The sequence below is a fragment of the Misgurnus anguillicaudatus genome, chromosome 10 (genome assembly GCF_027580225.2).
Source record: "Misgurnus anguillicaudatus chromosome 10, ASM2758022v2, whole genome shotgun sequence".
NCBI classification, from domain to species: Eukaryota; Metazoa; Chordata; class Actinopteri; order Cypriniformes; family Cobitidae; genus Misgurnus; species Misgurnus anguillicaudatus.
This window is the reverse complement of record NC_073346.2, coordinates 1,082,902-1,097,330: the sequence shown is the minus strand read 5'-3', so window position 1 is coordinate 1,097,330 and position 14,429 is coordinate 1,082,902. Positions and strand designations below refer to the sequence as shown.

General features: G+C 38.2%; 2 protein-coding genes and 1 long non-coding RNA gene across 5 annotated transcripts in view; 2 read left to right on the top strand and 1 right to left on the bottom strand.

Annotated features, from left to right (window-relative positions):
- Positions 1 to 462: 462 nt before the first annotated feature.
- LOC129449270 (uncharacterized) lies at positions 463 to 4,823 on the top strand. Of its 2 annotated transcripts, XR_012371383.1 has the most exons (6): positions 463 to 868; positions 3,664 to 3,729; positions 3,835 to 3,870; positions 4,008 to 4,087; positions 4,171 to 4,270; positions 4,354 to 4,823. It is a non-coding gene; the product is annotated as an uncharacterized lncRNA (long non-coding RNA). The 2 variants fall into 2 exon arrangements; XR_008646032.2 differs by lacking the exon at positions 463 to 868 and having other exon boundaries at positions 2,699 to 3,729.
- Positions 4,824 to 11,224: 6,401 nt separating this feature from the next.
- Positions 11,225 to 12,794, bottom strand: med18 (mediator of RNA polymerase II transcription, subunit 18 homolog (yeast)). The gene is made up of 2 exons (XM_055209409.2): positions 12,455 to 12,794; positions 11,225 to 12,155 (listed from the first exon to the last, which is right to left on the bottom strand). The coding sequence occupies exons 1-2, from the start codon at positions 12,525 to 12,527 to the stop codon at positions 11,602 to 11,604; spliced, it is 627 nt and encodes a 208-aa protein (XP_055065384.1). The 5' UTR covers positions 12,528 to 12,794; the 3' UTR covers positions 11,225 to 11,601.
- Positions 12,795 to 13,359: 565 nt separating this feature from the next.
- The window catches only part of atg5 (ATG5 autophagy related 5 homolog (S. cerevisiae)), a 30,405-nt gene continuing 29,335 nt past the window's right edge, over positions 13,360 to 14,429 (top strand). Inside the window, exons 1-3 of one of the 2 annotated variants that reach the window (XM_073871766.1) lie at positions 13,360 to 13,879; positions 13,958 to 14,114; positions 14,199 to 14,323. In XM_073871766.1, coding sequence (XP_073727867.1) covers positions 14,007 to 14,114; positions 14,199 to 14,323 — 233 coding nt within the window. In that variant the 5' untranslated portion in view covers positions 13,360 to 13,879; positions 13,958 to 14,006. The remainder of the gene's footprint in view (positions 13,880 to 13,957; positions 14,115 to 14,198; positions 14,324 to 14,429) is intronic. The other variant, XM_073871765.1, reaches the window with a different exon arrangement.

Here is a 14,429-nt window from a genome sequence, read left to right as displayed (position 1 = left end):
TTCTATCTGAACAACTCGTTTTAGCATTTAACCATTTTGAAAATTTTAGCAACATACCTAATGATAAGGTTGCCCATTTCAGTTGCGACCAACCTTTGCCGAATCCCATAAGAAGGACGGCAAAAACATCAACAATCCTGCTCGCGTTTCTCTGTTCCTCTTTTAAAATCAATGCTCTGTCGATATCTTTTAGAACAGACTCAATGTCAGAATCCACACATCTGAACTCTACAGCGGCAGCCATTCAACACACGCGCTCTTTGGTGACGTGGTTCATTACGTTACTGTCGTTTATCTGTCAATCATCGTATAAAGCCCGCCCTCACAATTTGATTCGTCGGCCTGTTTTGATATTCTCATAGTAGCTCCTCAACGGTGAATCCCCAGACCGATCTTCCCCGTATTTCAAATCGTGGTGGGCGGGGCTAAGATCGGCTGGCACCCAGGCTACTGCTATTCATGGTATTGTTGCAAAATTCTTTATGTACCGGTAATATAAAACCCTGCTATCATCTAATTCTTTTGTTAGGGGCCATTTTCACATAATATGGATCATCATTTAATATGATGCCTGTCATTTATCATATTGACTAAACATCTTATTTATTACTAAACATCTTAAGTCACTAAACGAAATGAGTTTATTCAACTTATTGTTTTTTAATAAGTTAATTTCACTTAATAAAAACTGTGATATGAACTCAAAAACTGCAAATGATTAACCATAACTTAAACCGAATAAGTACTGAATACCAGAATCACGCATTTCTGAAGTAAATAATGGCTTTAATTTTGACAAGCGCCCATCCCCCACATCTCTCGCGGAGTTTCACAGAGCAACAGCAGCCAGGACACAGACAGCTAACAGGTAAGCCCTGCAATTCAACGTTTTAAAAGCATCTTTAAACTTTAAAAACATTTGTCGTGACTCGTTATTGTAACTGTCTCGGTTAAGGAAATGTGTGTAATGTTACCACGAGAGAATGCGACATTGACACAACAATATTTCCTCAGACACCTTCCTCTTTAAGGCATCTTTAGTTTAAACTTTAAAAACATGTTGTTTGTCGTGACTCTTCATTGTAATACTGTCTCGGTTACAGTAATTTGTGTAATGTTGGACATATTGACGAGACACAGCAATATTGCCTCAGACTCATTTTTAACAGCAGATTAATGTGCATTGAGTACACCACAGTTCTGTAACGTTAAGTGGAAAATTACTTCATATTTTATGTGTTTTCTCTCTCAGTAAGGACCTAACGTTAACTGTCTGTCTGTCTGTCTGTCTGTCTGTCTGTTCTCAACCAAACAGTCATTCAAGACCTTTTAAAGGTAACATTACCATGTTTATTCATTTATTTGTTTTGTTGCGAGTCACCACAGTTCTGTAAGTGAAAAATTAATTAATATATTATTGTTTTTTTCTCCCAGTAAGGACTAACGTTAACTGACTTTCTGTCTGCTCTCAACCAAACAGTCATTCAAGACCTTTTAAAGGTAATGTTACCACGTTTATTCATTCATTTATTTTGTTGCGAGTACACCACAGTTCTGTAAGTGAAAAATTAATTCATATATTTATTCATGTAGTGTCAGACACAGTACTAAATATCTTTAACTCATCTCTAGAATTAGGATACGTTCCAACAGCCTTCAAACTAGCAGTTATTAGACCGCTCATTAAAAAACCAAACCTTGACCAGGGAGATCTTAATAACTTTAGACCAATCTCAAATCTACCTTTTCTTTAGAAAATATTAGAAAAAGTAGTGCCAAGCCAGCTACGCACATTCATAGCGAATAATAATACATACGAAAAGTTCCAATCAGGATACAGGCCCCACCATAGCACAGAGACAGCGCTGCTTAGATTTACAAATGACCTCCTATTAACATCCGATCGTGGTGAAATCCCAATCCTTATATTACTAGACCTTAGTGCAGCCTTTGACACATTAGATCAGATAATCGTACTCAATCGACTAGAAAACTATGTTGGCATCAGTGGTCAGGCGTTAGCCTGGTTTTGATCGTATCTAACCAATCAATATCACTTTGTTTATGTAAATGAGGAAGAGTCATATCACTCCCCGGTTAAATACGGCGTACCACAGGGTTCAGTTTTAGGTCCTATCCTGTTCGCGTTATATATGTTACCTCTAGGAGACATTATCAGGAAACATAACATAAGTTTTCACTGCTATGCGGATGATATCCAGCTTTACATCCTTGTCACATTAGACTGAGATACTTATTATTGAACCAATTCGCTCCAAACAGAATATGTCAGATAATTACAAGTTGCCCATAGATGGCTGCACAGTGGTGCCATCTTCCACGGTTAAGAATTTAGGCCTAATGTTCGACAGCAATCTATCTTTCGATAGTCATATCTCCAACGTCTGCCGCACAGCAATCTTCCATCTTAGAAATATCTCAAAAATACGGCATATGCTCTCTGCATCAGATGCAAAGCTTATCCATGCTTTTATGACCTCTAGAATAGACTATTGTAACTCGTTACTCGGGGGATGCCATTCAAATCAGGTAAACAAGCTACAGCTGGTTCAAAACGGCGCCGCAAGAGTGCTTACTCAATCTAAAAAGTATGACCACATTAGTCCAATTCTGGCATCTTTACACTGGCTACCAGTTAAATATCGCATACAATTTTAAATATTACTAATCACCTTAAATGGCCTAGCACCCTCGTATATTAAAGAACTACGATCAGAATACAATCCACTACATAAACTGCGATCACAAAATTCTGGTCACTTAATTATCCCTAGAATATCAAAAGTGTCTAAAGGTGGTAGATCCTTTTCCTACTCAGCCCCTAAGCTCTGGAATGATTTACCAAATAATGTTCGAGTATCAGACACAGTCGATCAATTTAAAGCTAAACTTCCATTCTAAAGACATTCTTCTTTAACAAAGCATTCACATAAAATGTCCAGTAAATGTACTTATCCCGCAATAGTTATTTTGTCTAGAACAAAGCACTCACATACCTCATATGGGTAATACACTATTGTCGCAATAGGTAGCCAGTCTGGAACTGAGCGGTTTTTAAACCACAATACTGTATAACACTTGCATCACAAGCGAATGGCCCCTACGCTAATAGAATTCTGTTTTTCTCTCCCTGTCTCATCCTCGACCACGAGGACAATGAGACAAACAGACCCAGTTCCTGTTGCTGTGAAGGTCATCACACCACTGATCTACTGGCTGTCCCTCAACGTGATGCCTAGCCGATACGCGACCGACGACCACCGGCTGAACCAGTTTAATCCGCTTACCCGCCTCCTATCCCTACAGTGTTTATATATACATACATAAATATATATTAATTTCTTCCAAGGGTTTTTGTCCATCTAGTAGTTTTCCCACTGGGTTTTCTCCTAGAGGGTTTTTCCTCCCCGGGAGAGTCAGCCAACTTTGGCTTAGCTTAGCACTTTACTGTATACGTTACATTATTACTACGCTCGCTTGTACGGTTTATCCTTAACTGCTATTTTCTACTTCTTATATTATCTATTGATTTTCTGTGTTCTCCCCTACATCTTCTCATGTAAAGCTGCTTTGCAACAAGTAACAATTGTGAAAAGTGCTATATAAATAAAATTGAATTGAATTATGTGTTGTCTCTCTCAGTAAGGACTAATGTTAACGGACTGTCTGTCTGTTCTCAACCAAACAGTCATTCAAGACCTTTTAAAGGTAATGTTACCACGTTTATTCATTCATTTATTTTGTTGTGAGTAAACCACAGCTCTTTAATTGGATTGGAAAAATAATTAATATTTGTGTTTTCTCACTGCTTAGCACAAACATTTCCCGGGCAAGTTTGAATTTCTCTCAGTGAGTACTGACGAACAGCTCTTCACTCATAAAACCTTTACGTTACCACATTTATTTATTATGTTGTGAGTACAGAGTTCTTTCAATGGAAAATTTATATTTTCATATTTGTGTGTGGGTGTTTTCTTACTGTTTAGCACAAGCATTTCCCGCGCAAGTTTGAATTTCTCTCAGTAAGTACTGACAGATGGCCATTCACTTATAAAACCTTTTAAAGGTAATGCTACCACATTTATTATGTTGTGAGTATACTACAGTTCTGTAAGTGGAAAAGTAATTCATATTTGTGTGTTCTCACAGGTTAGCACGAATGTGTCCAGCATAATTTTGGATCTTTACCATTGAGGAGACTGGCTGACTGTTCTCAACCAACCATCATTCACACACAAAAACTTTAGATGTACCACATTTGTTTATTATGTTGTTAGTATATCACAGTTCTGTTAGTGGAAAATGTATTCATATTTTTGTGTTTTCTCACAGGTAAGTACAAACGCGTCTTTACCATTGAGGAGGCTGACTGACTTTCATCTACCAACCGTCATTAACACAACAAAAACTAAAGAAATGTTACTACAAGTGGACCTATTTATTTACTCATCATGCTGTAAGTACACCACAGTTTTGTCAGTGAAAATATAATATTTGAGTTTTCTCACTGCTTGGCGTAGACAAATGTGACCATGTGTAATTTGGAAAATACATGGAAAAAGTGTATGTCTTAATGTTTAAATGTTGTTTGAATTAAGGGACAGTACACTGATTTTGTTTTATAATATTCCTGTTTGGACAGTCTATTAAAGTCATAAAGGAATACTTGATTTATTTCATAAGGACTGTGTAAATCTAATATTAGTTTTAATGTGAATTTGGACTGAACAGCTCACTTTTGTTTTATGTCTAAAACAATGTTTGTAAAATAAATGATTGTTCAATAAACTGTAATAATTTCACCCTTTTCTGTCATTATTTTTGATACTAATGTTTTTCTGATCTTATGTAACTTCATTCATTTGAGTTAAATCAACTTAAACCATTTAAGGCAATCAGTTTCCTCAAACCATTTGAGTAGCTATATAGTTGTGTGAACCTATTCATTTGAGTTAAGTCAACTCAAACCATTTAAGGCAATCGGTTTCCTCAAACCATTTGAGTAGCTATATAGTTGTATGAACTAAATAAAATGTATTAAGTGGCGGTTTCCTGGACAGGGATTAGACTAATCCTACACTAAAACATTTTTAAGAGCTGTCCAAACTGAAAACAACTCGAGCTGACATATCTTAAAATACATCAGTGCCCTTTGTTTTGCCTCAAAATGCACACAGGTAATGTTTTTAGTAGGGCATGTTTGTTAAAACTAGTTATATTTCCTAATTAAATTAAGGCCTAGTCCTGGATTAAGATAATCCCTGTCCGGGAAACCACCCCTAAGTGAACTAAAACCATTTGAGTGGTATGAACTTAAGCAAGCTTAATACCTTTGAGTAAAGGTAACTCAAAAATGTTTAGTCATATGCACTTATAATTTACTGTTTACAGTAGGCTACTCATATGTATGAGTTTTAAAACTTAAAAATGGTTTAAGGCTATCGGTTTCCTCAAACGGTTTAAATTGAGTTAACTTATCGGGTTTTACAGTGTTCTCGAAGTTAGTACCATTTTATTAGTTAATACCGTTCTAATTTGTCTTTATTTGTGAGAACACAAAACTTGGCAGTAATACCATATGTTTAATTAGGGCCCAAGCACACCGGGGTGTGAGGACCCTATTGTTCTTCAAGGAGTTATTATTATTATTCTATTTTATTCCTTTATATTCTATATATAAATAATTTCCCCATTTTCTATGGTTTCTTCTCTTGTAAAGCTGCTTTTAAACACTACAATGTTGTAAAAAGTGCCACAGCCTTCACTTCTAGACTCAATTCAGTCAGAAATCCAAGAAAACTTAAGTATGATTGATGTTGTTTGTTCGACTTACAACAGAGCAGTGACATCAACCCTTCGTTTCAGCCACTGTTGAACTGTGCTGGAAGTGGCCATGCACAAAGTTGACAAGTCCCGCCCTCAAAACACGGAAGCCTGATAATCCCCTATTATTTGTGCTTTGTTCTTTTTTTATTCTAATGTCTGAATGTATGTGAGAGGAAAATGCCTTTGTCAAAAGCTATAAAGTATATAAAAAGTTAGTACATTTTCTTTTACTTAGATTTAAGATGTTAACAAGCATATCCACTGGACATTTGTTATTCACATCTCTTCATGTATAAAAACAGCACCATGTCAGTGTAGATCATACAGAACCGTAAGTGATCTACTAAGTTGCGCATGCCCTGTATACTACATGGTACTATTGGTCATTTTTACTGTCCTCATAAATACACTGTCAGAAATAAAGGTACAAAGCTGTCACTTAGGGCAGTGCCCATTAAAAAAATGTCCTACCATTTATTTAGGTACAAATATGTACCTTTGAAGTACTAATGTGTACCCTTTGAGTACAAAGGTGTACCTTTTGAAGGGGTACCGTCCCTGTGACAACTTTTGTACCTTTATTTCTGAGTGTAGGTTATAAAATATTACAACGGTTTTACCTTCATGACTATAGGACATTTGGTCAATTAATTATGTGTCACATGAAACTAAGCATGCCTTTTCAGCTTGCATGTAAATGACCCTAAAAAATTTTTTTATATGAGAAGTATAACATATAGGGAATTGGCAATAATACCATGAACAGGAAAGTAAAATGTATAGATTTACAAAACCCTATATGCTAAGCTAACGAAAGTTACATGATTTGTCAATTATGATAGCACATACTTAAAATGTGACCCCTGCATTTAACCCAGCCCAGTGAGTAGCGAACACACGCACTGCAATTAATGAACACACACCGGGAGCACACTGCGGTGCCCAGGGAACAATTAGGGGAAACATGCCTTGCTCAAGGGCATCTTAGTCGTTACCTGCTGGCCATGAGACTCAAACCAGCAACCTTTTGTTTACAATCCAGACTCTCTAACCCAGGGTTCCTCAGATACTACTCTTGAGAGCCGGTGCCCTGCAGTGTTTAACATCAACCCTGATCAAACACACCTACCTGTGATTTTCTAGTGATCGTGAAGACACTAGCCGTTTCTCAATATGCGTTCTTGTCTGTACTTGCGTTCTTGTGGACTTGTGAAACGTCATCAGTACTGATTAGCTTGCTCAGGTTTGTTTGATTAAGGTTGGAGCTAAACTCTGCAGGGCACCAGTTCTCTAGGGCAGGGGTCCCCAACCTTTTTTTCACCACGGACCGGTTTCAGCATTAAAAAAAATTTGCGGACCGGGGGTGAGATTGGGGAGGGGTGGTTGGGGTCGCTGAGTTGCTGTTCAAATGTACTGAAAATCCTCCTTTTCGAAATATGTACATTTTAAACGGAAGTAAAGATAACAACCATGCATTAGGAAAATTAATAATTGCTTTATTTAGGCTATAGTAGGCTATATTTTCTATAGACGTGTAAAACCATATTTTGGCGGATTGTTTTTTACTTTCATTGTTTTTACTAGTTTGCCCATTTAGTCTCAATAATTATTGGAACCTAAACGAACATGGCTTGCTGTTCTCGAAGGCAGCTCGAATCTTGGTCGGGCTCGAGACCCAATTCCAAGTAACAGAAGAGAAGAAAAATGCAGTGAAGAAGAAGAGATGCCAGAAGAATTGCGGCTGGGCGCAGAGGCACGGAGACTCACGTTTACCATGATTAATGATGATTGACAAGTTTAGGTTCCTTTCAAACCTACGTTAAAAGTGTAGCCGTTAAAATATTATTAGCCTAGTAGTTTATTTTGATCATGGTGCTACGATCGATGGATAATTCTGAAGTTGTTGTAAATAAGAATAAAATAATTACTTTTCAGTAATTTGCGCTGTCACACAGTTGAACGTCTCCGCATATGTACATCATTGCGATGTACATTTGCAAATGATTCATAAAGTCATACCTCCGCAATTCTTTGATCGATTGTGTTTTAGGAGCATACAGTACTTGAAGTACTGTATGCACAAACTCTAATGACAGCAATGTGATCGCAGATGCGCTGGTAGAGAGAGACGCGGAGAAAAAGAGAGAGAGCGTGGCTCTGTACAAAAGTGGAAATGATTGATGTTATTTGAAGTCGGCTCTTAAAGTACAAAATACCCGATTAGGCTATTACGTGGCTATTATACAATTTTTTTCGGGACGTTCTTGCGACCCGGTGGCAACTTGTCCACGACCCAGTACTGGGTCGCGACCCGGTGGTTGGGGACCTCTGCTCTAGGGCAGTGGTTCCCAAACTTTTTCAGCGTGCGGCCCCCCTTGTGTACGGTGCGTTCCTTGGCGGCCCCCCAAAGAAAATTTGTGACAAAAAACTGTTCTAAAACTCAACATTTTAATAAAAAAAAAACATTAAATTAATCAAAAGTGCTTTTGGTTAGTAGCCTTATTTTCTTAGGTTTAACTACACAGAATTCATGATAAATTAATTTATACAACAGTTCTTTCTGGTTCTCGAATCTGATTGGCTAAGAGCTATGCGATATTGTGCTGATATCGGCACTGTAACCGCTTCACCTTTCATATCATTCCGCCACCTAGTGAATGGAGGTCCTAAGCAGGCTCATCTCTGAATGGAAAAACACAGACGCGCTGTGTGAATCACTCTCCGTGTGTCTCATTAGTTTACTAGCTCATAAATCAGTCTGTGAATCCCCAATCGGAAGTTAATATTCCTTCAAAGATCAGCGCTCTTGGATGTTACGTTAAAGTTAATGGGAGAAATGTCTTGTCACATCGTGTGGACGATTAACACTTGGAAAGAGGAATATAAACACTCGTTTTTTTCTGGAGCTATATCTTTTATCAGAACGCGAAAACACCGTGGAACTGCAGGTAAGCACCGCAGCTTTTAAATGTGGACATTGATCATTTACTTTATCGTGACGTGACAATTAAAACATGTTATGAGATATCGCCACTGGTATAACGTTATTTATAAGCAGCATGCAAAAACATCTCTCTGACACTTATAAAAAAACTTTTTATATCGTACTGTTAAGAACAAAGTTTAATAATAATAATCGAGTGCTCGTATCACGTTAAGAATAAATGAGAAAGCAATAGTAACGTTATACAAGTAGTTTTATTAACTTTTATCTCGCGCCAAAACAATAACAACACAAAAGACACTAAATATGAATTAAAAAACAAGTAATAGTTTGATCATGACACCAAATACTGCTGATTTGATCTCATTTTGACGATCATAAACAAACAAGGCCAACATGAGAGCCAGGGTATCTCTGTTAGAGGTGTAGCCCAGAGAGGGCGGTGGTCAGCGGGGCGAGTGAACACTGACGTCCGCTCATGCTTTGGTTCTCATTCTTACCGAATCTCACTAAGCAAACGTTCAAACAGGCGCTATCTTTACTAATCGACTGCAGATTTAAATATAATACATATACATTCTCGACTGAACTAATCTTAAAACTACACTTTGTGACCAAGAAACGGTAATATAAAGTAACGGCTTTTCTGTCCATTGAGTTGTTATGAGCTTCAAAGCAGCCGAAAGTTTTACCTGTCATTCTGGCCGCCCTCAAATCCGTGGTGGAAGAAGTAGTTCTCAAACAAAGAGGCTTTTAAAATAACTCCGTTGTTGTTTTCTAGTTTTCGTTTTTCAAACGTGTGCCGTCGAACTGCTGCACAAAAGCAACATCGCTCTCGGAGTCGTGCGATACAGCTCTATATCATCACGGCTGTGATTAGGCCAGAGGCACGAGGCCGTAGGCTCGATATTGCTTTTATACAACAGTTCGACGGCACATGCTCGAAAAACGAAAACTAGAAAACAACAACGGAGTTATTTTAAAAGCCTCTTTGTTTGAGAACTACTTCTTCCACCACGGATTTGAGGGCGGCCAGAATGACAGGTAAAACTTTCGGCTGCTTTAAAGCTCATAACAACTCAATGGACGGAAAAGCTCGCCCCGCTGACCACCGCCCTCTCTGGGCTACATCTCTGACAGAGATACCCTGGCTCAAATGTTGGCCTTGTTTGTTTATGATTGTCAAAATGAGATCAAATCAGCAGTATTTGGTGTCATGATCAAACTATTACTTGTTTTTTAATTCATATTTAGTGTCTTTTGTGTTGTTATTGTTTTGGCGCGAGGTAAAAGTTAATAAAACTATACTTGTATAACGTTACTATTACTTTCTCATTTATTCTTAACGTGATACGAGCACTCGATTATTATTATTAAACTTTGTTCTTGTCAGTACTATATAAAACGTTTTTTTATAAGTGTCAGAGAGATGTTTTTGCATGCTGCTTATAAATAACGTTATACCAGTGGCGATATCTCATAACATGTTTTAATAGTCACGTCACGATAAAGTAAATGATCAATGTCCACATTTAAAAGCTGCGGTGCTGCAGTTCCACGGTGTTTTCGCGTTCTGATAAGAAATATAGCTCCAGAAAAAAAAAACGAGTGTTTATATTCCTCTTTCCAAGTGTTAATCATCCACACGATGTGACAAGACATTTCTCCCATTAACTTTAACGTAACATCCAAGAGCGCTGATCTTTGAAGGAATAATAACTTCCGACTGGGGATTCACAGACTGATTTATGAGCTAGTAAACTAATGAGACACACGGATAGTGATTCACACAGCGCGTCTCTGTTTTTCCATTCAGAGATGAGCCTGCTTAGGACCTCCATTCACTAGGTGGCGGAATGATACGAAAGGTGAAGCGGTTACAGTGCCGATATCAGCACAATATTGCATAGCTCTTAGCCAATCAGATTCGAGAACCAGAAATAACTGTTGTATAAAGAGCTATATCACACTCCTACTCGAGCGATATTGCATAAGTATTTCATAAAATGTCATAAAACTGGGGCCACCCTGGCACCATCTCGCAGCCCCCAGTTTGAAAACCACTGCTCTAGGGTAGGATGTGAGGAACCCTGCTCTAACCAATGGGCCACAACTGCCCCAGTCAGCAGTTACACTGGCTAACAGTTTGGTTAAAAAGAAAGCTTATAGGCTTGAAATGAAAATTTCCCCTCATCCCACAACTCATACTACTGTAAAATACTAACTAAATATAGTAAAACATTTGCATCCAGGTGCAGCTCGGTCCTACACCAAACACGAATCACATTATGACAAAACCTGTGAATCTGTTATTAAAGCCAGCAGTGCATGTTGTACTATAACTAACTGCCTAACACTCTTTACACATCTGTGTAAATTGGGGTTTGTCAGAGGAAAAGCATTCGCAGTAGTAAATACCCTTCCAGACAGTGCTTTGATGAATTCAATTTATTTTCTTCTGCATGACAAAAAGATGAGTGTGATGTTTTGTTTTAAAAAAGTGAATAAGCTTGCATTCATATGCATACAAATTAAATGTTGATATGCATTTTTTTTTTTGAGAATTTGATTTTTGCAGTTACGCACATCAGTGCACATTTAAGTTTAAGTAAAAGGACATGTCTTAAACATAAATCCCACAGACATTTTAAATCCTGAAGGATACAGATTATCTGGGCAGAAAAGAATCTAGATTTCACAAACTAAATCAAGCGATTTACGAATTATCTTATCCATCTTTTACAGGAATCAAATGAGAGCTATAAGAAAATAAGACACAAGTATCTATTAAACATCTATTATAATGAGTACTACATGAGTCGTTTGGGGTCGATCTTTTCCAGGTGCACCAGAGGTTTCAGCTGCTCTGCAAAGCTTCTCATATCTTCAGACACAGTGTCCTGTCCCGCTGGTGCCAACATACTCAACTCAACAAGGTACGACAAAGACAGCAGCTCCGTGTTCTCTGTGTTACCCGGCACCAGTACGCGGGAGAGTTTGCTTACCACGACTTTCATGGGCCCCTTGCGAAACACCTGGCCTTTGGCCACAAACTCATGGTCCATGCGGAAACCCATCTCATTGAGAAAGTCTGGTAAACTGTGCGAGGCAGCCACGTCCACACAGTTCCGCACCAGGGCATGACGGCTCTTGTCGCCAACCTCAGGCTGGCCCAGGTAGCGCAGGTGCCAGGGGGAGGTTGGGTGAAGAAGAGAACGACGGGCACGCAGGAGAAACGGGTTGCCCTGCTGACCCTTTAGCAGATAGACCAGCTCATGGTCAGCAAAGCTCTCAGGGTTCATGTTATCACACAGACCTCGGAGTCGATGTAGGAGACTCTCCAGGGACTGATCCAATACACTGCCTGTACCCAAGAGCAGAAAAAAAGATGACTAAACATCATCTATACTTGGGGACAGTTGTTCTTACAAACTTTTACAAAACTAACGTGTTTTCATGTTATTTCCCATTAGATAAAGAAAAATATAATTGCAAAGTGCATTAGATTTAACTTACCATGGTAAAATCAGATATTCAAAGAACAATGGTAGTACGGTTGGGTGTACAATCCAAACATTATGAACTAAATCTTATAACTATGTGGAAATTCGGAAAACATAGTGAGGTTGTAATCGTATACTGCTTGAGTTTACGTTACGTTACCTTGCAGCAGGTACTCCATCATATTGATGGTGCCACCCGTGACGGGCATCACAGTGACCGGTGGAGCCTCCATCACTTTACGTCTGATCCAACGTTCAACTCAAGTCTTACATTCAGCACCTGGTGTACAGTTATAAGTTGTCAAACTAAAGGACAAAATGAACTAACTGTAGGTCAACATCAACGTGTCCGAAAATAAAACTGCCGGAGACGGTTTAAGTTACGAAAGGATGCCAGATACCCGCTTCTCAACGAAATTTACACACCCGACATACCATACCCGTTTCTCAATCTCAACGAAATGTACACACACCCGATATACCGCGCACGCGCAGCATTGCTTTCTTCTTCTTTTGTCTAAATGGCGGGAAGGTCCAAGAACACATGCCGCCACCTTCTGTTTGGTTTCATGTTTGTTTACATCCATCAGGACTCGGGTATCAGCTGGCGTTGCGTCCTGCCCCTTTGTATCAAGCATGAAGCATCAAATAATAAATAAATAAAAATACAGTTAAATTGTATTACTTAATCGTGCATTATTTATTCACTGTATTAAGGAGTTTTTCTTTTTTTTCTAATGGAAATGTATGGGTACAGCGCCATCTTCTGTACATCTCAGCAGCAGTACTTTGTACTGTGGAAAAATATATTCAAGAAATATGAAGAAACTAAATGGGGAGGGAAATGTATATTAAAAAATTAGCTTGTACCTTTTTGGAACTATTACTAGAAGGTCGATCTTCATCACATAAATTATTGACGTTATGTATATTTAAATATGTAATACAATATAAACAGTATAGACACAGTTGATATGAAGCAGTTTTTTAGTGCTGGACATTTTAGAGCTGTTCAAATCATGGTTCAAATGACCTACCAAGTTTTATTTTGAAAACTCGTTGGGACTTTTATTATGAAGGGTGTTATCGTCAAACGACTGCACGTCATCGTTAGATTTCGAAAATGATCTGTCCGCTGTCGACGTTGAATTAATGTACATTATTTTTGCGTTTTCTGTCTATCATTAATGTTAGTAAGCACTGGTTATTGCATTTATTATCACAGGACTCTTGTGATAGCTACAAAGGCGCGTCTTCGTGTCTAATGCTGTGCTATCAGGGCTAACAGTTAGCCTAATTTAAAAACATCGTTGTATTTACAGATTCAGAAAGGCAATTAAACAGTTATAATAGCTTCAATTTCTGTCTACCAACATTTTCTGTTCATTAAAAACCTGAAAAAATGTTGGTAATGTTAAACGTCATGAAAATCAGATATTTCCTTTGTAAACACAGTGTATGTTGCTAAATGTTAACGTCTTGAGCAAAGAAACAAGTTCTCTATTCACTTGTTAGTTAATTTCCTGTGTATTACGTTGATGTGTCAAGCGGAACTGTCTGTTGTGTCGACGGGCAGAGTATTTGGGTAAGTTAATTGTATTAAAAACAATAGTTATTCGCGCAATATTTCCAGATACATTACCCAGTCTCTTGTTTTGAACAGCTCAATAACACTGTAAGACATTGTATGTGTCACCTGGAGAGAGAAGATCATGGCAGATGACAAGGATGTGCTGAGAGATGTTTGGTTTGGAAGGATACCGGCCTGTTTCACACTTTCTCCTGAGGAGACTACAGACAGAGAAGCTGAACCTTACTATGTGAGTTAAGACAAAATGTTTTTTCTTCAGCTGTATAATTGCTTGCTTAATTTAATCTAAGTGGAAATCATAATCATCTTTCAGCTTCTTCTCCCGCGGGTCAGCTACATGACACTGGTCACTGATAAAGTCAAGAAACACTTTCACAAAGTCATGAAGGGAGAGGAAGTAGAGATGTGGTTCGAGTATGAGGGAACGCCTCTTAAATGGTATGTTTCAAACTGCTTGAAGATTCTATTACAGACACTTTTTGGAGAAATTTGGTCTTGGGTGTGTAAAACTGTAAGTATGATCCTCACCAGCTGTGCTAAATGG